Genomic DNA, 27,304 nt, shown 5'->3' on the forward strand with positions numbered 1-27,304 from the left:
AAGGGATTAGAATACTTTTGTGTAGCCAAAGAGCCTAAATTATTAGAGTTTCTGAGGTGGAAATGAATGCCTCTGAAGTATTGAATCACTGAAGATTCTGAAGTTGAGGCTTGTTGACCACTTTACAGAAAGCTGAGGAAAACTGAGACCAAATGTTCTCCAAAACAGGTGTTCTATGATTAGGCTTAGCTGCACAGCAAATACATCTGTTTGCGCAATATCTTTATTAATTTTTGGAATGCATCTAGTTTTTAATATTTTATTTATTTACCTTAATGCCATGCTCCTGAATGGTAATGCATCTACTTTTTTTCTTTGAGATGGAGTTTTTGCTCTTGTTGTCTAGGCTGGAGTGCAATGGCCTGATCTCGGCTCACCAAAACCTCCGCCTACCAGGTTCAAGCGATTCTCCTGCCTCAGCCTCCCGAGTAGCTGGGATTACAGGCATGTGCCACCACACCTGGCCAATTTTGTATTTTTAGTAGAGACACGGTTTCTCTATGTTGGTCAGGTTGGTCTCGAATTCCTGACCTCAGGTGATCTGCCCGTCTAGGCCTCCCAAAGTGCTGGGATTACAGGCATGAGCCACCGCGCCCGGCTGCATCTACATTTTTTAAGTCAAAATTTTCCTCAGCCAACGTATGAAGGTCACTTAAGACGAATTTATGAGAGACGATGATCAAAATTGAAATAAAGTGAAACCTGAAAGGTAGTAGGTAAGTAGATACAATGAGGGCACACTAAGAAGACAGACTTAAAAGGTTAGGACTATTATTCAGGAGAAGCAGAGGAGTGGAAGGGTTCGACCACAATATTTAAAGTATTGAACGGTATTGGGTAAAATGAATATGCTTATTTGCCAAATTCTGAGATCACAGGCTGAGGGAACCCCTTATGAAGTATGAGCCAAATGAGCTTAGACCACAAGAGGTACTTTTTCAGAGACAGAAAAAATACGGTGTCCACTATCCCTGTGACATAGTATGAGACAAAAATAGAAAATGGTTTTAAAAATATTTTGACGAAGTTATAAAGAAAGATTCCACACGTGGCTACTAAGAGGAGCTGGGTTGTGTCTAGGTGTAAGTTAAAGAGACAAGCATACAATCTCACAGCTTGTCAGTTGGGACCCCTGTAGGCAGCAGAATCTGGGCAGGCTAAGGGTCTGCACTAATAAACAATTGGTTTCTTAAACCATTTTGCAGGGGACTATTCTCAGATTTCATTACAACTAGGAAGGACTGCAAAGCGGGTAAACAGAAAACAACCTTTTCATCGTTAGGAAAAAAATCGTCTGAAAGTCTTTCATAAAAGCAGCTCCTGATAAGCAGTTTGGGACTGGACAGTGAATCGCTGAATAAAATTAAATCTCGACATCTCGGGTCTTCTCCCCGCTGAAGGAAATTCTAACAGCAGGCCTCAGGATGAAGGTAAAAGAAACGTACTTCAGTTAAGATTTTCTCTAGGGAAAAGAAATCGGCCCAGCAAGATACACAGAGCACCGTCACGACCACGCACACCGAAGGTCGCACAAGACCCTTTCCCGTATAACAGACCCAGCCAGCCGCCGATCAGAAGCACAGCGCTCACTATTGTGTTAGCCCGGGCGGCGGAAGGACTGAGCCTCACTGCAACGTTAAAGAGTCCTTCTTTGTTCAGCCCCAGCCGGGGACGCAGGACGCGGTGTTCCTCCGCGCTCGCCGCGCAGTCCCTGCCCCCCTGCGGCTTTGGAGAGCTGCCATTCGGCACCGGAGTCGCTCCGCGCTCCCAGAATGCACCGGCAGTCCGCGGGAAACCAAAATGGCGAGGGGCTGTATTGAAGTGGGCTGTGTTTGAGGCCAGTGTAAGAAAGCTCATTCTACCCCCAACCCTCGTCTCCAAAGACCTCGGTTTGTGCGTGCATATGTGCCGGGTACCCGGTGGGGCAGGTGCCCAGTAAGTGCTCGGACTCGCAGGGGAAGCGCCCACGGGGACGGATTGGTTGTTTTTTCCTGTATGAAGCGGTTGGCACCACTGAAGTGACCGAATGAGGTGAGAGACCTTGGCCTGGGAACAGACTCTTCCGGAGGAGATGGGGGTGGGGGAGAAGGAGGAAGAAAGGAAGCATGTATAAAAGGGAAAGATGGAGGACCAAGGTGGGGGTGGGGGCTCCTGTATGTGGGTGCCTTTGCATTTATGTGTATATTGAAAAGAATGGATGAAGAGGAGGAGTCAGTTGAGTGTTGGAGAAAATAGGGACTAAAGGAGCAAGTAGGTCGTTGGGGGAGTCTGTTGGAGGAAGATGAAACGTTGAGACGGGGAAGCTGTGTTTGGAGGGCAGGAAGGAACCTGGGGGCGGGAGACGGTTGGAGGGGCAGGATGAACCTGGTGACGAGGGAGTGGGGAGCCGAGAGGAGGAGCCGTTGGGAAATGGGGGCTGAGGGAAATGTGGGGAGCAGAGTGGAGGGTTGCCTGGGACCTTAGCAGTGCGCACAGGGAAGTAGCAGCTTGGAATCGGAGGGTGGTGAAATTGTATGGAATTGGAGTAAAGGGGTTCGAGTGTAGGTGCTGGTAAGGATAAGGGGAACACACTGAAGTGGAGGTGGAAGCACAACCTGAAAGCTTAAAGGGAAGAGATGGGAGGGAAAGTGAGATGGGGGAGAGCTGGGTACCTTATATTTGGAACTCACCGAAAATCTGAGGCCTTTCTTCTGTTTAATTAAACCTAACTCATACAATCTACATCTAGGATGTAGATTTGTATTGTATTCTTACAACTGAGGTAATTACGGCTTAAGGAATTTTAACTAATTTGCCAAGATTTGTTAACATATTTCGGTAGTGCCAGAACTCTAACTCTGACTGTGTTTTACAATCTGGTGTCCTTGGTTGCTTGAATTTTTCTTTGGAAGCAATTAGAGGGAACAGATGGATTTATCGGGGTGATCTGACAAACAGCAAGGGTTTGTGAACAATGGGAAAAGGCTTGTGGAATGTTACTCTATTCTTTAAAACATTTAACTTTGGTTAAAGATAGAAACCATGTAACACTAACTTAAATGTGAAAACCTAGCTAGGCCTGTGTGTAATACATAGGAAAGCACCATGTGAGGTCAGTACAGAGCTAGAAATATGTAAATAGTACCTGATTTAATTTGACTCCAGAACCTCCGGTGGTAATAGTAGTTACTTTCTCCTTCAGGTCGATTCCATGTGACCCTGCTGTATACCTAGCCTACAAGGTGGTTTCAATTTCCATGCTTTCATTCTCTCTTGGGAATTCCTTTTTTTTTTTTTTTGTCAGTAAATTTCAAAGATAGTTGAATGTAGAAGTAGTTAATGTGGATAAAATGTAATTAAATTCATTATAACCTTTTTAAGGTTTGAAAGTGCTTTAAAGGGAGTTGTTTTGACTGATGGATTTAAGTGCCCGATAGTTTAGTTATAACTTGAGAGAGAATACAAAATGACTGTTGTTTTTTCAGATTCCTAAATATAAAAATGTATTTGAATTCACATTTTAAAATTAGTTCACCTGCAGTTTTTTAAAGTGCTAAAACTGTTCTAAGTATTTGAATTAAGAACGCACCTGCTTCCTGATACTACATTTATAATGTTAGTGGGTATTAACGGAAATGTGTGACTATCAGGATGAAATGCACACACAGTTTTAGAACTAGTTGTACAGAAATCATCTTGTTAAGCCTTTTTTCTAGATGACACAATTATATTTAATAGTTCTTTAAATTATCCCCGTTTCCTCAAAGCTCTGTTGGGAAAGACATTTTATTCTGTGTATTTTACTGTGGGTCATTAACTCTTTGATTTCATGGATTATAAATATTCCTTTTTGTGGGATCTTTTAAGGATAATTTGCTTTAATCATTTTTCAGCATAATCTTTACATCTGACTTGAAGAAACTGAGGAGTTGCTGTGACCAACATCTGTAGCTTGATGGTTCTGAAAGTAAAACTTAACTGCTATTTTAGTTAGTCTACACTTTCATGAACGATCTTTGATGGCTAATATGTTTGTACTTTGTTTTCCCTGTTCTTCAGGAAAATTTGTTTATTGCTGTGAAATCCAGTATAACAATCCTAAATTGGAATGTAAAAGTTTCCCTGTGGATATTTCTTAGGTATTAGAGTGCTATCTAGTAGAAATTTCTCCAGTGATGGCAGTGTTCTATATCTGTTGTATCCAGTACAGTAGCCAGTAGCCACATGTGGGTATTGAACACTAGAAATGTTAACTAGTGAGACTAAGAACTGAATTTATAATTTAATTCATTAAAACTAAAATTTAAATGGCCATATGTAGCAGTGCTATTGTAATGGACGGCACAGTATTAGCGGTTATTGCATCCATGTATTGAGGAATTGTTACCTTCATTAACCATGGAAACCACAGGAATCCAAGGATGAGGAACTGCCGTAGAACTGAGGAAGTTCAGATTCTTTTTGTACATTTAAGATGAAGTATTCGTTTTTACCATATACCATGTCTTCTGTCATATTTCTGTTTTCGTATAACATTGCAATAGAATAATGAAAGATAGTGACCTCTCTAGTCTTTCTAAAATATAAGATTCTGATTCCTGTGTCAAAAAACAACAAAAGATGGATATTAAGAAGGTTTTGTTGTTTAAAAAAATTACTTTGTTTTTACACTTAGGTAAAAAAAACTTAAGGAATATTTCAAACATAATACAAAGTGAGCAGAATAGAATAATGAACTTTTATGTATCCATTCTTTTTTTTTTTTTTTTTTTTTTGTAAAAAGAGACAGGGTCTTCCTCTGGCACCCAGGCTGGAGTGAAGTGGTGCTATCATAACTCACTGCAGCCTCAAACTCCTGGGCTGAAGTGATCCTCCTGCCTTAGCCTGCCAAGTAGTTAGGACTACAGGTGCACACCACCACACCTGGCAGATTTTTAGTTTTTTTTGTAGAAATGGGATCTTACTGTGTTGCCCAGGCTGGTCATGAACTTCTGGCCTCTAGCAATCCTCCTGCTGTGGCCTCCCAAAGTGTTGGGATTGAGCCACTGCGCCCAGCCCATTGTTTTTATTATTTTTTAAAGTTTTATTTTTAGGTAAAGTGTATATTGAAATGCACAAATCTTAACTGTACAGTTTTTAAATAAGTTTTATTGAGATATAATTTATATACTATAGTTGTATGTACGTAATTGACATGCAACCTTTGAAAGCGTACAGTTGAGTGGTTTTTTTAGTATACTCACATGTGCAACCATCACCACTACCTAATTTCAGAACATTTTCATCACCCCAAAAAGAAAATCTTAATCCATTAACAGTCACTCCCCTTCACCCCTCCCCTATCTTCTGGCAACCACTAATTTACTTTCTGTGTCTATAGATTTGCCTGTTCTGGACATTTCATATAAATGGAGTAGTACAATATGTGGCCTTTTATGTCTGGCTTCCTTCACTTAGCATAACTGTGTTAGTCCATTCTTGCACTGCTATGAAGAAATACCTGAGACTGGGTAATTTATTTTTTTTATTTTATTTTTTTTTTGAGACGGAGTCTCGCTTTGTCGCCCAGGCTGGAGTGCAGTGGCGCGATCTCGGCTCACTGCAAGCTCCGCCTCCCGGGTTCACGCCATTCTCCTGCCTCAGCCTCCTGAGTAGCTGGGACTACAGGTGCCCGCCACCGCGCCCAGCTAATTTTTTGTATTTTTAGTAGAGATGGGGTTTCACCGTGGTCTCGATCTCCTGACCTTGTGATCCGCCCGCCTCGGCCTCCCAAAGTGCTGGGATTACAGGCGTGAACCACCGCGCCCGGCCGAGACTGGGTAATTTATAAAGAAAATAATTTTGACTGGCTTACGGTTCCACAGGCTATACAGGAAGCATGACTGGGGAGGCCTCAGGAAACTTCCCCTCGGAGTGGCCCTCTTGAAGTGGCCAGAGCAGGAGGATTAGATGGGGGCAGTGCCACACACTTTTAAACAACCAGAGAACTCAGTATCATGAGAACAGCAAGGGGGAAAATCTGCCTGCATGATCCAGTCATTTCCCACCAGGGCCTTCCTCCAATGTTGGGGATTACAGTTTGGCAGGAGATTGGGCAGGAACACAAAATGCAAACTATATCATTAATGTTTTCAAGGTACAGCCATGTTGTAGCGTTTATAGTCACTTCATATATTTTTAGGACCAAATAATATTTCATTATATGAATATACCTTTTTTGTCTGCTCATCAGTTGATGGACATTTGGGTTGTTCCCACTTTTTGACTTTTATAAGTAATGCTTCAGTGATCATTCATGTATAAGGTTTGGGTGAACATGTTTTCGTTTCTCTTGGGTACACATATCTAGGAGTGAAATTGCTGGGTCAGATGATAACTCGGATTAATGTTTTGAGGAACTGCCAAACTGTTTTTCAAAGAGACTGCACCATTCTGCAATCTCACAAGCAATTATCTGGTGAGTGATTATCTCACCAGCTTATCCACATCCTCACTGATACTTGTTATAGTCTGTCTTTTGATTATAACCATTCTAGGGTTTGAATTGGTATTTCATTGTGGTTTTGATTTGCATTTCACTTATGGCTAATTATATTGAGGATCATGTACTTGTTGGCCATTTGTATACCTTTGGAGAACTGTCTATTTAAGTCTTTTACTCATTTAAAAAATGAGGCTTTTTTATTCTTGAGTTGTAAGAGTTTTTCACGTATTTTGGATACAAGTCTTTTATCAGATATGATTTGCAGACTTTTTTTTTTCCATCCTGTGGATTGTCTTTTCACTTTCTTGATGGTGTCCTTTTAAGCACAAATGTTTTTAATTTTGCTAAAGTTCAATTTATTCCTTTTTTTTTTTTGCTTATGCTTTTGATGCCATATCTAAAGAGCTTTATAGTTTCGCTTTTACATTTAGTGTCTGTCATCTCTTTTGAGTTAATTTTTTATATATGGTGTGAGGTAGGGGTCCAACTTCAGTGTTTTGCATGTGGATACCAGTTTTCTAGTACCATTTGTTCAAAAAACTAATTCTTTCATCATTGACTTGTGTTTGACAATCTTGTCAAAAATAAATTAACCGTCCATGTAAAGGTTTGTTCCTGGATCACAGTTTTATTCCATTGATTTATGTGTTTGTACTTAGGACTGTACCATAACATTTTAATTACCATTACTTCATAGTAAGTTTTGAAATTGGGATGTGTGAGTCCTCAAGTTTTTTCAAACAATTTGGCTATTCTGGGCTCCTTTCACTTTTCCATGTAAATTTTAGGATTAATCTGTGAGTCTGTGCAAAAAACGCAGCTGGGATTTTGGTAGGTATTGTATTGAATCTATAGATTGATTTGGGAAGACTTGTCATTTTAATATTATTAACATCTATGAACATGGATGCCTTTCCAGTTACATAGATGTTATGTAATTTCTTTCTCTGACATTATGTAGTTTTCATTGTACAATTCTTGAATTTCTTCTGTTAAATTTATTCCTGAGCCAGGCACGGTAGTCCCAGCTACTTAGGAGGCTGAGGCAGGAGGATTGGGTAGGAGGATTGCTTGAGCCCAGGAGTTTGAGACTGCAGTGAACTATGAGAGCTATGATGTGCCACTGCACTCCAGCCTGGGTGACAAAGCAAGGCCCTGTCTCTAAAAATGTAAGTATTAAAAGAAATACTTTGAACATATAGAAACAAAGTAAACCATTTTCCTTGATAAGATAAAGCATCACTTTCTCCTGTCCTCATTTAATTTAAAGTTCTTATTGGTACTTGAACCCCTCTATTGATTCTCATTTCTGAGGATTTTTTGATAGCAGTTAAAGAATTCTCCCATAATCAGGGAGATAGAAGGGTAGTTTGTGAAGCACTTATCTAGTACTAAAAATACTTTTAAAATTTCAAAGCATTGTCATTATAATATAGTTATGGATCCTAATGACATTACCTTTCTTTTTTCTTTTTTTTTTTTTTTTTTTTTTTTTTTTTTGAGACGGAGTCTCGCTCTGTAGCCCAGGCTGGAGTGCAGTGGCCGGATCTCAGCTCACTGCAAGCTCCGCCTCCCGGGTTTACGCCATTCTCCTGCCTCAGCCTTCCCGAGTAGCTGGGACTACAAGCGCCCGCCACCGCGCCCGGCTAGTTTTTTGTATTTTTTAGTAGAGACGGGGTTTCACCGTGTTCGCCAGGATGGTCTCGATCTCCTGACCTCGTGATCCGCCCGTCTCGGCCTCCCAAAGTGCTGGGATTACAGGCTTGAGCCACCGCGCCCGGCCTTACCTTTCTTTTTTCTTTTTTTCCTTTTTTTTTTTTGAGATGGAGTCCAGGCAATGGTGCCATCTCAGCTCACTGCAAGCTCTGCCTCCCGGGTTTGTGCCATTCTCCTGCCTCAGTCTCCCGAGTAGCTGGGACTACAGGTGCCCGACACCATGCCCGGCTAATTTTTTTGTATTTTTTAGTAGAGACGGGGTTTCGCCATGTTGGCCAGGATGGTCTCGATCTCCTGACCTTGTGATCCGCCTGCCTTGGCCTCCCAAAGTGCTGGGATTATAGAGGTGAGCCACCACACCCTATTATTTTTTTCTTCATTAAAAGAGACAGAGTCTGTCTCTTGCCTAGCCTGGAGTGCAGTGGCATCATCATAGCTCACTGTACCCTCACACTCCCAGGCTCAAGTGATCCTTTCACCTCAGCCTCCTGCGTAGCTAGGACTACAGGTGCCTGCCACCACACCTGGCTGATTTTTAAAATATTCTGTAGCAATGGGGTCTTGGTATGTTGCCCATGCTAGTCTTGGACTCCTGGCCTCAAACAATCCTCCTGCCTTGGCCTCCTTAGGTGCTGGGATTACAGGCATGAGTCACTGGGCCTAGCCAGGGCCAACTTTTAGCGTCCATAGGTTCTATGGGTCATACTGCAAAACTTGAGTATCTGTGGATTTTGGTATCCTCAGGAGGTTCTGTGACCAGTGCCTTGTGGATACCAAGGGACAACTAAATAGCATATACATAAACTAGTAACACAGTCGTTTGTTATTAGTATTGTGTATTGTACCTAATGAGTATATGTGCAAGACTTTATGCTACTGGCAGTGCAGTAGGTTTGTTTTATACCAAGGTCACTGCAAGCACGTTGTAAAGCATTGCATTACAGTGGTTACAAAGTCACTGAGTAATAGAAATTTTTCAGCTTCATTATAATCTTATGGGACCACTGTTGTATATGTAATCTGTGGTTGACCAAAATGTTACTGTGTAGCACATGACTATGCTTAGAAGGAAGGATCAGCTATGTAAATAATGAAGGAGGGGGCCGAGCTCATTGGCTTACGCCTGTAATCCTAGCACTTTGAGAGGCTAAGGTGGGCAGATTGCTTGAGGCCAGGAGTTTGAGACCAGTTGGGCCAACATGGTGAAACCCTGTCTCTACTAAAAACACAAAAAAATTAGCCAGGTGTGGTGGCGCATGTCTGTAATCCCAGCTACTCAGGAGGCTGAGGTTCACTTGAACCCAGGAGGCGGAGGCTGCAGTGAGCCGAGATTGCACCACTGCACTCTAGCCTGGGTGACAGAGTGAGACTCTGTCTCAAAAAAAAAAAAAAAAAAAAGATGAGGAAGAAGGGCAATTTTGGTAGTAGGTACAATATGTATGAATGCCTTGGGTGGGAAAGATCTTGGTTTGTGAATAATCGATAGACAGCCCCAGGTGAATCTTGAGATGCAAAGACATATTCCTATGGGAGAAGAAAACAAATATATTGTATTTGACTTGTAGCATTATCAGCCTAGTAATTATGTTAGTTTCCCAGTTCTGTTGGTGTTTGAAGAACTATTTATAAAGTCCTTTTGTATTTGTCTATATGAGACTCTTAAATACAGAGCTTTGAAAATGTATACTACAGTCAGCTGTCTTTGAACTTCTTCTTGTGTCAAAATTGGGCAGACAGCTACAGGTTGAATATCCCTTATTTGAAATGCTTGGGACCAGAAGGGTTTTGGATTTTAGACTTTTTCAGATTTTGGAAATTTGCATATACAAATGAGATGTCTTGGGGATGAGACCCAAGTTTAAACAGAAAATTAATTTATGTTTCATATACACGTTGTATGCTTAGTCTAAAGCTTGTTTTTTCCTTGGGGACACTGAATAAACTGTTGTGCCACTTGTGTTTTGACTACAACCCATCACGAGGTCAGATGTGGAATTTTTCACATGGGGTCGATGCTTAGAAAGTTTCAGATTTTGAAGCATTTCAGATTTTGGACTTTTAGAATAGGGATGCTCAACTTGTATTGGTATCTGAGGACACTTAACAACCAAGTTGAACCATCTGTAGAAATGCATCATTTCATCACTGGTGGATGACTTCAGTTAGACCTATTAAAAGGCCTTAGTGGCAAAATATACTGTGGACAAGAGGCTGGATAATGGCAGTGAATGGCCTGATTTCACCATTTGCTAAGTCTGAAAATATTCTTGGCTTTCCCCACAGTATGTGACCTTGGTTCGTAATTGGGACCCAAAAGTGACAAATACCTAGAATAACTTTGTCTCAGAAATAGTATCACTTAACTGGGGTTTACCATAGTAGAGCCAAGCATTACCTATCTTTCTTTACAACTTTAAGGAAGTAATTTTACTTCTGAGTTCCACATTTTTCATTTGTTAAACAGTAGTCTTCCCTTCCTATTTTATGGCATTATTGGGAGGAGAAAATTAGATATGAGTGCTTTTGAGAAAGTTAAATGGTATAGTAAGATGAAGATATTTTCAAGCTCTTGTGATCCATGTACTCTACTACCTACCAAAGATCCAGTTCATACTTTCCTTTGTAGTAGTTGGAACTTTTAAAACTCTAGGGTACAGTTAGTGGCTTGCAGCAAGAGCCCCTCAGTGCTATTATTTCTTTCTCCTTGGTCTTAGGACCAGAGTCTGCAGGATTATAATGAAAACGCTGAACTTTCCAGTTCGTCCTTGACTGAATTGTTAGTGGAGGCTCATTTTGTGTAGTGTAATCAACTTTATAAATTCTGGACTCGAACATGAATGTATATACCTGTACTTAATTCACATTTTTCTGTGTTTTTTATGTGTATTATTGGCCTTGTTGGTTTTGGTGTTTTAAGTCTGTAGTTAACCTTTCTTTGTTATTCATTGTATATGTGAGATAATATCAAGGATTCCTGTTACACAAATAATTTAGATGGCTTTGGATATTGTGATGTAAAGATTTTACCGATTGTCATATTGGCTTTAAAAGAAATCAGGTATATTTTTGAAATCTATTACTGTTTCTAAATGTTTGGTATTTGCCATTTTCAAAATACTTGATATATTTGACAGTGTCATTTACAATTTTTTTTTTGAAATGGAATCTCACTTTCTTGCCCAGGCGGGAATGCAGTGATGCGATCTCAGCTCACTGCAACCTCTGCCTCCTGGGTTCAAGCAGTTCTCGTGTCTCAGCCACCCAAGTAGCTGGGATTACAGCTGTGTGCCAACGTGCCTGGCTAATTTTTGTGTTTTTTGGTAGAGATGGGGTTTCACCACATTGGCCAGGCTGGTATGGAACTCCTGACCTCAAGCGATCTGCCTGCCTCGGCCTACCAGTGTGGAGTGCTGGGATTACAGGCATGAGCCACCATGCCCGACCTCATTTACAATTTTTTTAAAAAAACTTAAGATCTGTATTTTTTATAGTTTATAAAAGTATTTTTGTGATCACAGAAATACATGCTTTTGGTGGAAACACAAACATACAAAGGTGTTCTATAAAACTGACTTTTTATCATACATTTTAAGATATTTAAAAAATATTTTCTGTAATTTCATGAAGAGTACTAAAGCCACACTCACTGAAATTGTAAACACCTGTGTTCATTGTCTGACCTGTTAGGTGGTTAAGCTATTTTTAATTCTAGGGGGCTCAGGCTGAACTTGAGGTTGGGGAGGAGAATTTGCCTCTGCTTTTAGTTGCAATTTTCAAATGAGGTGAAATTAAGTACAATTTGTAAGGCTTTTTTGGCTTTTTAATTCTAGATAAATACATAAATAAATTTGGGGCTCTGTGTAATAGAATATGTGCTTTTATAGGATAGTGATATTTGCTTGATAAATGGAGGATTTACTTACTAGTATGTGTATTGATAAATACGGACTTTGATTAGTTTATTCAAGAGAGATTTTTAAGTCCCTACTTTATGCCATACCTTGAAAAGTTTTAGAGTTCCAGTGATGAGCAAAATGTTTATTTTCAATTGTAATTCAAAATGCACATTCCACTTGTTTACATGGAGTTATTAGACTGTAAATTTCTAGAAATTGATTCTGCCTTAAAAAAAAAAGAGAGAGATGGAGCCTCTCGAGTGCAGTGATGCAATCACAGCTCTCATAGTTCACTGTATCACTGTAGCTTTTCGTACTCCTGGGCCCAGGCTATTGTCACACTTCAGCCTCCCAAGTAGTTGGGACTACACGCTCTCACCACTATGCCTGGCTTAATTTTTTCATTGTTTTAGAGATTGTGTGTGTGTGGGGGGTCTTGTTATGATGCCCAGGCTGGTCTTGAACTCCTAGCCTCAAGCGATATTCCTGTCTTAGCCTCCAAAGTATTAATAGCTTGATTGTACTTTTTTTTTTTTTCTTTTTAAAGATGGAGTCTCACTGTATCACCCAGGCTGGAGTGCAGTGGCGCGCTCTTGGCTTACTGCAACCTGTGCCTCCCGGGTTCAAGCGATTCTCCTGCCTTAGCCTCCAGAGTAGCTGGGATCACAGGTGTGCACCACCACGCCTGCCTAATTTTTTTTTTTTTTCAAGATGGAGTTTTGCTCTGTCCCCCAGGCTGGAGTGCGATGGCATGATCTTGGCTCACTGCAAGCTCCGCCTCCCGGGTTCATGCCATACTCTTGCCTCAGCCTCCCGAGTAGCTGGGACTACAGTCGCCCGCCACCACACCCGGCTAATTTTTTGTGTTTTTAGTAGAGACGGGGTTTCACCGTGTTAGCCAGAATGGTCTCCATCTCCTGACCTCGTGATCCTCCTGCCTCGGCCTCCCAAAGTGCTGGGATTATAGGTGTGAGCCACCATACCTGGCCAATTTTTGTATTTTTAGTAGAGATGGGCGTTTCTCCATGCTGGCCAGGTGGGTCTCGAACTCCGGACCTCAGGTGATCTGCCCGCCTTGGCCTCCCAAAGTGTTGGGATTACACGCATGAGCCAGCGTGGCTGGCCAATTTTTGTATTTTTAGTAGAGATGGGGATTTCTCTATGCTGGCCAGGCAGGTCTCAAACTCCTGACCTAAGGTGATCTGCCTGCCTTGGCCTCCCAAAGTGCTGGGACTAGAGGCATGAGCCACCGCGCCTGACTGATTGTACTTTTAATATATCTTTTACACAGAAGATTCAGGTTTAATCATCAGTTTATGAAAGTAAGAGAGTAGGATTGTTGGAATGTGAATATTCTTGGTTACGTTATTTTTGCCCCTAAAACTTTTTTGACCTTTTTGAGGAGCTGAACTTTTAGAATCAGCTAAACTCAGCCTATTAGACCTCACTTCTAAACCCCATGCAGTCTGGCGTTTGAAGTCAGTACTCATATGTGACATTTGAATCGTTATATTCAATAAACAGTTTTTATTACTCATTTTACTTAATCTCTCTGGTACATCTGGTATACTACTACTTAGTTGTATTTTCTCATTTTTTTGGTAATATTTTACTCTCTGGGTTATCTTTGTATTTCTCTGGTGACTTCTTTTCCTCGGGATTCTTTTATAAAAAAGCATTTTTAATTTTGTATTTAAAACATTTTTAAAACTTGGCAATACAAGATCTTGCATGTTACCTAGACTAGTTATCAAACTTCTGGCCTCAAGCAGTCCTCCCACTTCAGCCTCCCAAAGTGCTGGGATTATAGGTGACAGCCACTGTGCTTAGCCCCTCTGGAGTTGTTTGTCCATCTTTCAAATAAGAGTTTTCCAGAGATTCCTGTACTTACCTTTCATGAACCATTAACTCTTTGGTGGGGTGGAGATAGTGTACTGACAAGATTGCCAACGTTTCATTTTAGAAAGTAATGTTTTAACCTGTAATCCCAGCACTTTGGGAGGCCGAGACGGGCGGATCACGAGGTCAGGTGATCGAGACCATCCTGGCTAACACGGTGAAACCCCGTCTCTACTAAAAAAATACAAAAAACTAGCCGGGCGAGGTGGCAGTCGCCTGTAGTCCCAGCTACTCCGGAGGCTAAGGCAGGAGAATGGCGTAAACCCGGGAGGCGGAGCTTGCAGTGAGCTGAGATCCGGCCACTGCACTCCAGCCTGGGCGACAGAGCGAGACTCCGTCCCAAAAAGAAGAGAGAGAGAAAAAAAAAAGAATGTTTTAAACTGTGACCGCCATTACTGCATAAAAGATACTTACATTTAAGAATATAAGAAGGATATGCCCTCAAAATACAGAGTGGTCTTTTAAGTCAACTAACTTAAATACTGAATACATTGTTCTTGCTTTTCTTACTTTGCTGTAGATCAGTACTGGTTTATGGACTTGAGTTGAGAACCACTGTTTTAAACAGTTGTTTCTTGAGCTGTTTTAAGGAAAGGGAGTGTGGAGTTTCTGTTGTCTCATGTCAGAGAAAACTATAAAGTATTTCTTAACATATTAAAATCTCCAAGAAGTCCTTTTGTGAAAAGCCCCACAGTTTGCCTGGTTACTGGGATGTTTTCTTCTACTTTTTCTTTGATAATTTTTCCCCACCTTTTTTCTGTTTTCATACATTGGATGTCTTAGATTGAGCCTCTGGTTGTCTTAATCTGTTTTCTCTTATTACCTATCGTTGGTTTTTTTTCTCTTGAAATTTTTATTTTGGCTATAATTCTATTTCTCAGAGGTCATTATTTCATAGAGGCAATATTTTCTCAGATCTCTGAGGATATTAATTGGTTATTGAAACAGTTTTTTCATATACCAACTATTAATGTTCTTTAGAACTAGTATTTCAGAGAATATCCTTTTGAAGCACTGCCATGGATGTTGATGTTACCAAGGGTTTGTCTTCACTGCTTTTATCATTTTCTGTCTTTTAAAAAGTAAATTTGGAATATTCAATGGCAAGCTACTTGCTAAGAGTTTAAAACATCAGATAATTTTGAAATTAAAAGGCTTTTTACCAAAACAATGTAGTTTCTTGTCTGTTTCCTCCACCCCTTCCCACTCCTAGAGGCAATAACTTTTAACTGTTAGCTAATTCTTTATATCTCTAAATAAAATCGCACTGCATTTAGATTCATCAATTTTATATTGTTTTATAATGTTAGATGAGAATGAATGAGGAGAGGAGTAAGGGGGTAAGCTTTCTCTATAAATATATTTTGTATAACATGTTAGATGAAACATAATGTTATAGAGAAAACTTTCTCTATAAACATAATGTTAGATGAGAAAGAAATTCATTGCTCCTCTCCTCATTCTTTCAATATAGTTATATAAAACATTTAAACTGTTTTCATTTGTGAGTATATAAAAATTGTTTACATATGAAGAACCACATAGAATATGGTACCACAAAGTAGTTGTGAGGGTTAGTTAATGCTTGTAAAGAATTTAGAGGCCAGGTGTGGTGGCTCACACCTGTAATCCCAGCACTTTGGGAGGCCAAGGCGGGCAAATCATGAGGTCAAGAGATCGAGATCATCCTGGCTTACATGGTGAAACCCCGTCTCTACCAAAAATACAAAAAATTAGCTGGGTGTGGTGGCACACGCCTGTAATCCCAGCTACTCGGGAGACTGAGGCAGGAGAATTCCTTGAACCCGGGAAGCAGAGGTTGCAGTGAGCCAGCATTACGCCACTGCGCTCCAGTCTGGAGCCAACATCATGCCACTGCACTCTAGTCTGGGTGACAGAGCAAGACTCTCAAAAAAAAAAAAAAAAAAAAAAAAGAATTTAGAATAGTGTCAAACACTTGTTAGCTGTTATTTCTAGATTTACATTTTTTTCTTGTACAACTATGTTTAAAAATTGCCTCATTAAAAAACAAAGTTTGCCTAGTTTTCTTTGAATGTTAAAATCTTCATGTATCTTCAGTTGTTCCACAAAATGTCTCACAGTGCACTTTTCCACAATGTCAATCTGTTATATAATTTATCAGTGCCGTTTATTTTTCTTAGAGATACCCTCCTGGAGCTCTTCTGGAGTTCTGCTTTAATTTGGACTGGTTCTCTAGGCCTGCTGCATGGAAGTTGTTGGGGCTTTCCTTTACCATCATCCTGGGAATTCCTTTCTCTTCTCTTCTGTGTGACATACCTTGCATTCCATGCCTGCCTTTTATTTGGTTTACTCCCTCTGTTTAGCTTTATTAAGCTCAAATAAAGTGTGCTTGGGGGATAAATCCTTAAAGACTATATGGCTGAAAATGTTCTAATTTTCACTCTCACACACACACTCTCTCTTTTTTTAAAAATGCATTTTAGAGATAGAGTTTCTCTGTGTTGCCCAGGGTGGAGTGTAGTGGCTATTCACAGTCATGATCATAGTACACTACAGCCCTGAACTAGGCTCAAGCAATCCTCCTGCCTCAGCCTCTGGAGTAGCTGGGACTACAGGAGTGTGCCACTGTTGCCCAGCTTTACTTACTCTTTTTAGTCCCTTGATCGATAATTTGGCTGGTTATAAAGTTGATTTTCACCCAGAATTTATTTTTCACTCAGATTTTTAAGTGAATACTTCACTGTCCTCTGACTTGTAATATTGCTATAATGATTATTATTCTCAGTCCCTTGTTAGTTGCCCTTTTATCTCTTTCTCAGTGTAGTATCTTTATCCTTGTTTTTCTTGAAACAAGTCTTTTTTATTCAGTTTGCTGGACACTTGTGGCCTTTTCAATCTGGTTACTTCTGTCTTTCAGTACTGGGATGTTTTCTTCTACTTTGATAATTTTTTCTCCACTATTTTTCTGTTTTCACGTGTGGCTATTTCTGCTTGATCCTCTGATTTTCTTAATCTGTTTTCTCTTATTTTCTATCTTTGTTATATAAGGTGAATACTTTTGTAATCACCCCAGGGTCAAAAATGGAACGTTGCCAGCTAATGCGGAAACCCACATTGCAACCTTTCATCTCCCAGATAATCTCCATCCTGACTTTTATGGTGATTATTTTTTCTTTGTAGTCTTATTATTCAGATGTGCATTTTGAAGATTATAGTTTATTTTGCTAGTTTCAAAATATATGTTTTAAGATTTTTTTCAATTACAGGTTCTATCTTAGATCTTGCCTCTTTTTTTCTGTGCAGTTTATTTGTGGGAGAAACCAGGTCATTTGTCATGTACATTTCCTAACCTGTGTTTTACTGTTGCATCCCCATTGTGTAGCTGAACATGTTTCTCTGCATTTACTGTAAATTGATGTCTAGATCTAGAGGCTTACCAGGTTCAGGTTTGCCTTTTTGGGGGTGGGGTGGGCAAGACTATTTCACATGTGCTGTGTGTTGTCCCGTCAGAAAGCATGTAATGTTTCTCTTGCTGTGGTCTTAGCAGCTACTCATGCTCAGTGCATAGATCTGTTTATTCATTAGATGTTGCAAAATGGTGATTTAAAACATTCATTTTCTTTTTCATTTATTGGCTTGAATATATTTATAGAGAAAATTTACCTCTATTTTCAGCTGGCGCCTTACCTATTCCCCTCTCTGTGACTTGTATTTCCCTTGATTCAATTCCTTGAAAGAATAAACGTTCCATATTCTGATGGGATGTACAGGGTAGGAGATGTGACTTGGGGATTCCAAGTGTCTTTTTTTTTTTTTTTTTTTTTTTGGAGACATGGTCTTGCTCTGTTATCCAGGCTGGAATGGAGTGGCTGAATTATATAGCTCACTGTGATTATAGCTCACTGCCGCCTCAAACTCCTGGGCTCAAGTGATCCTCCCACGTAAGTGTTCTGAGTAGCTGAGAAGCTGGGACTACAGGTGCATGCCACCATGCCTGAGTAATTAAAAAAAATTTTTTTTGTAGTGGTGGGGTCTCCTTATTGACCAGGCTGGTTGCGAACTTCTTGCCTCAAGTGATCCTCGTCTGGCTTCCAAGTGTCCTTTTACACCAACTTCTACGTATTTCTCCATTCTTTTTAATTGTATTTTATTTTTGAGATGGAGTTTAGCTCTTGTTGCCGAGGCTGGAATGCAATGGTGCAATCTTGGCCCACTGCAACCTCTGCCTCCTGGGTTCAAGCGATTCTCCTGCCTCAGCCTCCCAAGTAGCTGGGATTACAGGAATCCACCACTATGTCCAGCTAATTTTTATATTTTTAGTAGAGACTGGCTTTCACCATGTTGGCCAGGATGGTCTCGAACTCCTGACCACAAGTGATCCGCCCACATTGGCCTCCCAAAGTACTGACTGGGATTACAGGCGTGAGCTACCCTGCCTATTTCTCCATTCTTTTTTTTTGAGACGGAGTCTCGCTCTGTCGCCCAGGCTGGAGTGCAGTGGTGTGATCTCAGCTCAGTGCAACATCCACCTCCCGGGTTCAAGCGATTCTTCTGCTTCAGCCTCCCGAGTAGCTGGGACTTCAGGTGCCCGTCACCACACCCAGCTAATTCTTGTATTTTTAGTGAGATGGGGTTTCACCATATTGGCCAGGCTGGTCTTAAACTCCTGACCTTGTGATCCGCCTGCTTTGGCCTCCCAAAGTGCTGGGATTGCAGGCGTGAGCCACTGCACCCGGTCTATTTCTCCATTCTTAATGCTCCCACTTGACCTCTGTCTTTTGAGTCTTGTGTCAACAATTCTTTAGTCTTTTGAGGTTCTGCAGAGCAATGGATTTACTTCTTATTCCTCATTGTTCTTTCAGCTGACACTTATGTTTAATTTTCTTCCTTATTTTACAAGCATTCATTCTTCCATCTGCCTTCCGTCTTCATATATTGTGATTTAGAATTTCACATGTAACGTGAACGTGGAACATGTATGGTTGAAGATGGAGTGTGTTTTAATTTTTTCTTTTCTCTTTGTTTTGTCATAAGAAGGAACAAGTAAATCTTTACTCTCCTATCTTAATACAGCAAAGTCCTACTGAGCTGTGGATCTTAATCGCCAGCTGCTTTCTAGACTTCATGAATAGTCTTTCCCAAATATTTTCCAATTTTATTAGTTTTTTCAGAGGAACAGCTTTTGTTGCCATTTGTTCTGTCGTATGCTTTTTTTTTTTTTTTTTTCCCCGTGTTAATTTCTGTTCTTTTATTTTTATACTTTTTGGGGGCTTATTTTCTTTTTTATCCCTTCAACATGAGATAGCTACTCAATTCATTAACTTTTTTTTTCTTTTCTATCAGGTATATTTTGAGACTTACCTCTGCAACTACTGCTTTAGCTGCATCCCACAAGTTTTTAATATGTGCTTTTTGTTGTTCAACTTCGAATACTTGCTAATTTCTGTCATGATTTCTTCTTTGGCCCATGGATTATTTAAAAGTGTATGTTTTCTTTTTTTTTTTTTGAGACAGGGTCTCGGTCAACTTCCCACGCTGGAGTGCAGTGGTGTGATCATGTCTCACTGCAGCCTTAATCTCTTGGGCTCAGTTGATCCTCCTGCCTCAGGCTCCTGAGTAGCTGGGCCTACGGACATGCACCATCATGCCTGGCTAATTTTTAATTTTTTGTAGAGATGCGGTTTTGCCATGTTGCCTAGGCTGGTCTCGAACTCCTGAGCCCAAATGATCTTCTCACCTTGGCCTCCCAAGGTGCTGGGGTTACAGGCCTGAGCTACTGCGCCTGGCCTAAAAGTGTAGGTCTTGGTTTCCAAACATTTAAGTTATCTTTTTAATGATTTTGGAATCTAATGGCATTGTAGTAATAAAATATATGCTGTGTGATTTTGTAGCTTAAAATTTGTTCAGACTTGCTTTATAGATCAGTATATGGTCAGTTTTTGTAAATATTTTGCCTAGCAGACATCCTTTCTTAGATGAAAGAGGTGATTTAAACTCTCTACTGCTTTCCTCCTAATTTCCCCCATACCATCCTCCCAATTTCCCAAGTTAAAAACTTGGGAGTTGTTCTGAATTTCTCCTTTGCTCTCCATACCACATAAAGTTAATTCTTAATGTCTGTCTGTTTTACTTTTAAATTATTTATTGTTATAAGAGTGATGCCATGATTATTTTTAAAAACTTGGAAAATATAAAGTATGTAAACTAGATTACTTAAAACCCTACTATCCAGGGATGTTTTAAAATTCCAGTTTCTTCATGGCCTGATTTCAGGTTTTTCCTTTCTGTTTTTTCGAGATGGAATCTCACTCTGTTGCCCAGGCAGGAGTGCAGTGGTGCGATCTCAGCTCACTGCAACCTCCGCCTCACAGGTTCAAGCAATTCTTGTGCCTCAGCCTCCTGAGTAGCTGGGATTAGAGGTGCACGCCCCCATGCCCAGTTACTTTTTGTATTTTTAGTAGTGACGGGGTTTCACCTTGTTGTCCAAGCTGGTCTTGAGCTCCTGACCTTAAATGATCTGCCCACCTCAGCCTCCCACAGTGCTGGGATTACAGGCGTGAACCACCACGCCTGGCCCTTTTCTTATTAATAGATTTTTGCTGATTTATTTGGGTTCCCATCTTTTTCTCTCTTTTGCGTAGCGTTTGTTTATTCAGTCAGTATTGAGAATGTGTGTGTGCCAGGTACAGGGGATGTGTAACGTAAATAAGACAAAGAGGCAATGTCTCTACTCTTATAGCATGGTCTTTTTTCATTTATTCAGTGTTATCTATGCCACTTTCTCTCTAATTTGAGCTGCAGTTATACTGCAGTTTTGTTCCTAGAAAAGTGTGTGTTGTCTCATGACTTTGTGCCTTTACATATGTTCCCCAGGCTTATGAAATCCTCTCTTAGGTTCATCTCTGAAACTACTACTCATCCTTTAAGTCTGCAGTTAAAAAGCTAAGTCTTGACGAAGTTTTGTCTGTCCTTGCCTTTTGCTCCTGGACAGATTAGATATTATTCTTCTTGTATTTATTCATTATAGGAATTACACTGCATATAGATTTTTGGTGTGCACATGTGTTTCTCTACAAAGGCTATGTTCCTTGGTGGTATGTACTGTATCTTTCCACATTTGTCTCTCTTAACACCTGGCATGGTACCTGGCATATAGCAGGCATTGTGTATTTGTTGAATGACCAGAGCCATTGAGTTTAAATAAAATAATCATGTTTTCCTTAACTCTCATTGGACTCTTATTATAAAATGATTTGAGGTATGGATGTTTTGGTTGGTTAACATGTTCTGATTAATTAAAGTATACACCGAGATACCAGTTTTCAAATATAAGTTGTCAGTAGGTTAGGAGACAAATGTGTATATATTGGTTGTTTATAAGAAGGCTGCATTTTTGCATATGAACCATTACAAATAGGAATTGGGATTCCAAGTCAGTTGGTCTGTAATTTGTAATATAGTTTATTTGCAGTATTTATGATACTTAATACCTACTGTAATGGTTTCAAAATTTTAACTTTGTTCTCTAATGAATGTGTTTCTTCTCAGTGTTGCGCAGTTGTAAAACTAGGGTATCTGCTGATTTTGAGCCACTGGTCTCAGTAACCCCTGACCATGGGTTCCAGCAAGGTGAGGAATGAGAGGATAACATTTACAGATGGTAATGGGGGGATGTTTGTCTATATCGTAAACAGATGGACACTACCCACCTATACCCAGTTGTCTAGCCCCTCAGGTAAAGGATATAGAGTGGGTTTTTACATTGATAAGGTCCTGAAGAAAGACCTCCATATTTTGGCAGAGTTTATCAGTCTAAGTGTTGCCTCCCTATCTGATCACACTAAGGCAAAGCTCACCTCTCTACAAATCCTGAATCACATGTAAAGAGATCCCATGTAGGTTTATATAACCTCAATCTTAACTGTCAGTGGACAACTAAGGACCACTAAATAGTTGAGAAAAGCCTGCTGCATCAAAGGAGAGTCTAAGATAAACAGAAAAACAAAGGATTTACCAAGGGCTGGACAGGATGATTGAAAGAAGACCTTATGCCTAGATACATCATTATGAAATTTTAAGACATTAAAGATAAAGGAAGATCCTAGAAACTTTCTGAGGGAAAAATGGTAACCTATAAAGGAGTAAAAGTCAGAGTGGCATCAGATTTTTCATTATGAATGCTGAGTGTAGTAGAGGAATATTATCAAACTTCTGAGGGAAGATTATTTTCAACATTAAATTCTGTATTTGGGAAAGTATTGGTCAATTGGGAGGATGGGGTTGAAATAGATATACATATACAGCCTTCTATTGTAAGCCACTGCTACAGCAAAAGAATATGGGATCTAGAAAGCAGAGTGACAAGGGGGATCTTCCAAGATGACAAGGGCAAGGCTTAGAGGATAGTCATTCTAGATTGGCACAGGAACATGGAGAGCTTTAGAAGCAGGAGTTACATGTGGAAAAAAGATTTGAAATTATCATTGACAGTTTGAAACAGGAGGCAACAGAGGGATATATTAAGCAATTTTGGGAAAAATTGAAAGCAAATAAGAAAGGATATTTAATAAGGGTACACCACTTATCTTTGCAGTGACCAATATTTACGCATTGTACAATAAGTAAACTTACTGATTTAGTGAAAATAATAAGATTTGTAGAGGATAGGAGGTAGGAAATAGGAGTTGGCATAAGATGTGAATTGTCAACTTCAATAGCAGGAAGTCAGATTTGAAGTCGATCAATTTAAAAAGAGAAGTATAAACACATTATTTGTAAATATGAGGGTACCTTCAGAAGACATTGTTGAAAGAGTTAAAAAAAAACTGCTTGCCTCTGAGAGTAAGACTAGAATATTAGAAGTGGTGGAGTGAGGAACTATTGATTTTCACCTTAATTTTTTTCTATACTGTTTGCTATTTTTCTAAAAAGCCATGTATGTAGCATTATGTTTGTATTTTTTTTTTTTTTTTTTGAGACAGAGTCTCGGTCTGTCGCCCACACTGGAGTGCAGTGGCATGATCTTGGCTCATTGCAGGCTCTGCCTCCCGGATTCACACCATTCTCGTGTCTTAGCCACCATGCCTGGCTAAGTTTTTTGTATTTTCAGTAGAGACGGGGTTTCACTGTGTGTTAGCTAGGATGTTCTTGATCTCCTGACCTCGTGATCTGCCCGCCTCGGCCTCCCAAAGTGCTGGGATTACAGGCATGAGCCACAGCGCCCAGCTGTTTGTATTGTTTCTAGAACTAAGAAGTAGAGTAGAGCCGGCCTTTAAGCTGCTTGCTTTATGCTTTCTGTCCTTTAAGTTCAATCCTGGTTCTCTTTGACATTCTACTTTCAGGGAAACCTCAACCAGAAAGAAGGCAACCAGTTTCAGGCTTCATTTTACATACCTGTCTCAAGAGATAAAAGAGAATTCCTTCTTCATAGCTTTAATGCAGTGCCAAGCTTAAGCAGATTACCTGTTGCTTCCTTTATACCTGGGCCTTACTTTGGCCCTGTTTGACCTCACGAATTTGACCATATCTGTATGAAAGTTTTCACCAAAAATAGCACTTTTTTACGTGTGATTGACCCACATACTTACTACTTTTCCTGGGGAAGGGAAGAAATTGTGGGCAGGGGAAGATGGCACCTAAGAATTCAGATAGTTTTTTATTTAGTTCACTAGAAGAGCAAATTGAGGAATGGATTGGGAAGAATTAATCCGTTTTCCCTAAGCCACACTCGTTTTGAATTAAACATCCAGTTTTCAAGTTCTTGAATCAAGGTCTTATGTATTCTGGGGTAGTAAACCAAGAGTTACTGGCTTGAACACTTGGTCTCAAGGGAAGAAACTTATTTTTCCAGGCAGTCTCTTTCAAGATATATCACTAGCAGTGATCCAGTGGTAGTGACTATGGGCCCTCTCTCCTAATCTTTTTACTGGGGTAAAATACATATAACAAAATTTACGATCTTAACCTTTTTTTTTTTTAAGGCGATAAGGTCTCTATTCCCCAGGCTGGAGTGCAGTGATGTGATTCTAGCTCACTGCAGTCTTGAACTCCTGAGCCCAAGTGATCCTGCAGGCATGTGCCATCTCGCCTGGCAAATTTTTAAAAAATTTTTTGTAGAAATGTGGTCTTGCCATGTTGCTTAGGCTGGGTTTTTTTTTTTTTTTTTTTTTTTGAGATGGGGTCTCCCTGTTACCCAGGCTGGAATGCAGTGGTGCAGTCACAGCTCACTGCAGCCTTGACCTCCCAGGCTCATGCAGTTCTCCCATCTCAGCTTCCTAAGTAGCTGGGACTATAGGCACATCCCACTACATCTGGCTAATTTCAAATAAATTAATTTTTTTTAGAGCCTGAATCTTGTGTTACTTAGGCTGGTCTTGAACTCCTGGCCTCAAGCAGCCCTCCTGCCTTGGCCTCCCAAAGAGCTGGAGTTACAGGTGTGAGCAACAATGCCTGGCCCATCTTAACCAATTTTCAGTGTACAGTTCAGTGATATTAAATACGTTGAGCCATCTCCATAAAACTTTTTACTTTGTTAAACTGCCCGTTGTATAATGACTACCTCTTTCTCCCTCCCCTCAATCCCTGACTGCTTAAACAGGAGAGGCAGTTTGTATCTGAGATGAGGTGAGATGAGGGATATAGCTTTGTAGCTACTTTTGAGGTGAGATGAGGGATATAGCTTTGTAGCTACTGACCACAGTCAACTGAGTACCCAGAAGGAGTACTGATCCCCCAATCAAAAAGTCTGTTTCTCATGGCACTTTAGTATATGAACTCAGAAAAATGTTTGTAATATGTGTAAGAAAGGGTTGTAACATATAAGATGCTCTTCAAAATTATGAAAAGATTAACATTTCATTTAAAAATGGGCAAAGAACATCAACTGCAGTTTCCAGAAGACTTAGAAATTGTTAATAGGCCGGGCATGGTGGCTCATGCTTATAATCCCAGAACTTTGGGAGGCCAGAGCGGAGGGATTACTTGAGCTCAGGAGTTTGGGACCTGCTCCCATTCCTGCTAAAAATAATAAAAAAAAAATCAGGTGGGCATGGTGGCATGGTGTGTGCCTATAGTCCCAGCTGCTTGGGAGACTGAAGTGGGAGGATCCCTTGAGCCCGGGAGATTGAGGCTGCAGTGACCCATGATTGCACCACTGCACTTCAGCCTGGGTGACAGAGAGAGACCCTGTCTCAAAAAAAAATTGTTAACAAACCTATGAGAAACATGCTTTTTTACTACTACTAATAGAGATGTAGACAGAAATAGAGTGTGTGTTGTCAAAAAGCAAAAAACTGATAATTCTTCCTGTTGGTGAAAGTGTAGTGACAGTGTGAGTTGGTGGTACCTATTGGGAGAATAATTTGACAATACCTATGATATTTAAAAATATACATAATATGAGGATGGTGGGATATGGGTATATAAATGAAATAATATTAGCCATGAGAGTATATGGGCCAGGTGCGGTGGCTCACACCTGTAATCCCAGCACTTTGGTGGGCAAATCACAAGGTCAGGAGTACAAGACCAGCCTGGTCAACATAGTGAAACCCTGTCTTTGCAAAAACTACAAAAGAAATTAGCCGGGCATGGTGGCGGGCACCTGTAGTCTCAGCTACTTGGGAGGCTGAGGCAGGAGAATTGCTTGAACCCGGGAGGCAGAGGTTGCAGTGAGCCGAGATCGCACCGCTGCACTTCAGCCTGGGTGACACAGTGAGACTGTCTCAAGAAAAAAAAAAAAAAAGAAATTATAATTGAAACTGGATGTTAGTTGCTGATTCATTATACTTGTTTTGTCTACATTTGTAATTTTCTATTATAAAAAGGAAAAATATACATAGTATGTTATATATATAGTAATTATCTTTATTATTTATCCTATATAGTAGTTGGGAATGTAGAAGAATGAGCTTTATATTACTGCTTATGTTAAAACATTGAAAACACCCTAAATGTTCCTCCATTGGGTAATGGTAAAATGTTGGAAACATCATAAATGTTCCTCCATTGGGTAATGGTTGGAAAGCAGTTTAGCAGCTGATGCAAAGATTATTTTATGTGCTTTTATTTTATATTTACATAACAGGTGGAAATCACATTGTTCAAGATACATTGTTATGTGAGAAAATTTATAGAACAATATATATAATATCCTGTATTTTATTAAAAACATTTATATGAATTATAGATATGTAGTACAAATAAGAAAAATCAGGAGATTAACTTTTTTTTGTGGGGGGAGATTGCATGGAGAATTTTCACTTTTAACTATATGTTTCTATATTATTCTAACATCAGCATGTTTACCTTTGTAATCAGAAAGGAAATAATAAATTCTAAAATTAGAAAAATTAATTTGGCTTCTAATAAAGGTCTTCTAGCAAAGAGGGAAGTAATCAGTGACAATAATGGGATGGGGGAAACTGCATAGAGGAAAACCCTTAGGAGAGGAAAATGTACAATGATGTTTATCCTACATATATTTGAGTTGTGGCATTATGGGTAATGTACTCTTTTCTTGCTTTGTTTTCTGTAAGTTTTTTTGGACAGAGAAATTTTAAAAGAAGATAATGCTTTTACAAGTTATTTATGTGTGTATTTTTTGGTTTTTGTTACAGGGTCTTGCTCTGTTGTCTAGGCTGGAGTGCATTGATGAAATCATGGCTCACTGAAGCCTCAACCTCCTGGGCTCAAGTGATCCTCCCACCTCAGCCTCCTGAGTAGCTGGGACCACAGCGTGTGCCACTACACCCAGATAATTTTTTTTTTTGGTAGAGACAAGGTCTCTCTATGTTGCCCAGGCTGGTCTCAAATTCCTAGGCTCAAGTGATCCTCCTGCCTCAGCCTCCCAAAATGCTAGGATTAAAGGTGTGAGCCACCATGCCTGGCACAAATGATCTCTCTATTAATGCAGTTTTATATAGGATTTATGTTTATGTGGGTAAAAGGTTGATGTGTATTTGTCTTAAATGTGAATGAAAGTAGAGTCTATTTTTTACTTAAAGCAAAACAGATGATTTGTGCTTAGAGACATTAGATTAAAAATGTATCCCGGGTGCTGTGGCTCAGGTCTGTAATCCCAGCACTCTGGGAGGCCGAGTTGGGCAGATCACAAGGTCAGGAGATCGAGACCATTCTGGCCAACACGGTGAAGCCCTGTCTCTATTAAAATACAAAAATTACCTGGGCGTGGTGGCATGCATCTGTAATCCTAGCTACCCGGGAGGCTGAGGCACAAGAATCTCTTGAACCCAGGAGGTGGAGGTTGCAGTGAGCCAAGATCACGCCACTGCACTCCAGCCTGGCGACAGAGCGAGACTCCATCTCAAAAAAAAAAAGTAGATAAAGA

General features: G+C 40.0%; 1 protein-coding gene across 4 annotated transcripts in view; it reads left to right on the forward strand.

The window, feature by feature from the left end:
• The first annotated feature begins 1,733 nt into the window (after window positions 1-1,733).
• Window positions 1,734-27,304, forward strand: part of MTF2 (metal response element binding transcription factor 2) — a 59,198-nt gene continuing 33,627 nt past the window's right edge. For 2 of the 4 annotated variants that reach the window (XM_025355103.1, XM_025355104.1), the window contains exon 1: window positions 1,734-2,031. In XM_025355103.1, coding sequence (XP_025210888.1) covers window positions 2,027-2,031 — 5 coding nt within the window. In that variant the 5' untranslated portion in view covers window positions 1,734-2,026. The remainder of the gene's footprint in view (window positions 2,032-27,304) is intronic. The other 2 variants (XM_025355105.1, XM_025355106.1) reach the window with 1 other exon arrangement.

The sequence above is a fragment of the Theropithecus gelada genome, chromosome 1, assembly GCF_003255815.1.
Source record: "Theropithecus gelada isolate Dixy chromosome 1, Tgel_1.0, whole genome shotgun sequence".
In the NCBI taxonomy this organism is placed as follows: Eukaryota; Metazoa; Chordata; class Mammalia; order Primates; family Cercopithecidae; genus Theropithecus; species Theropithecus gelada.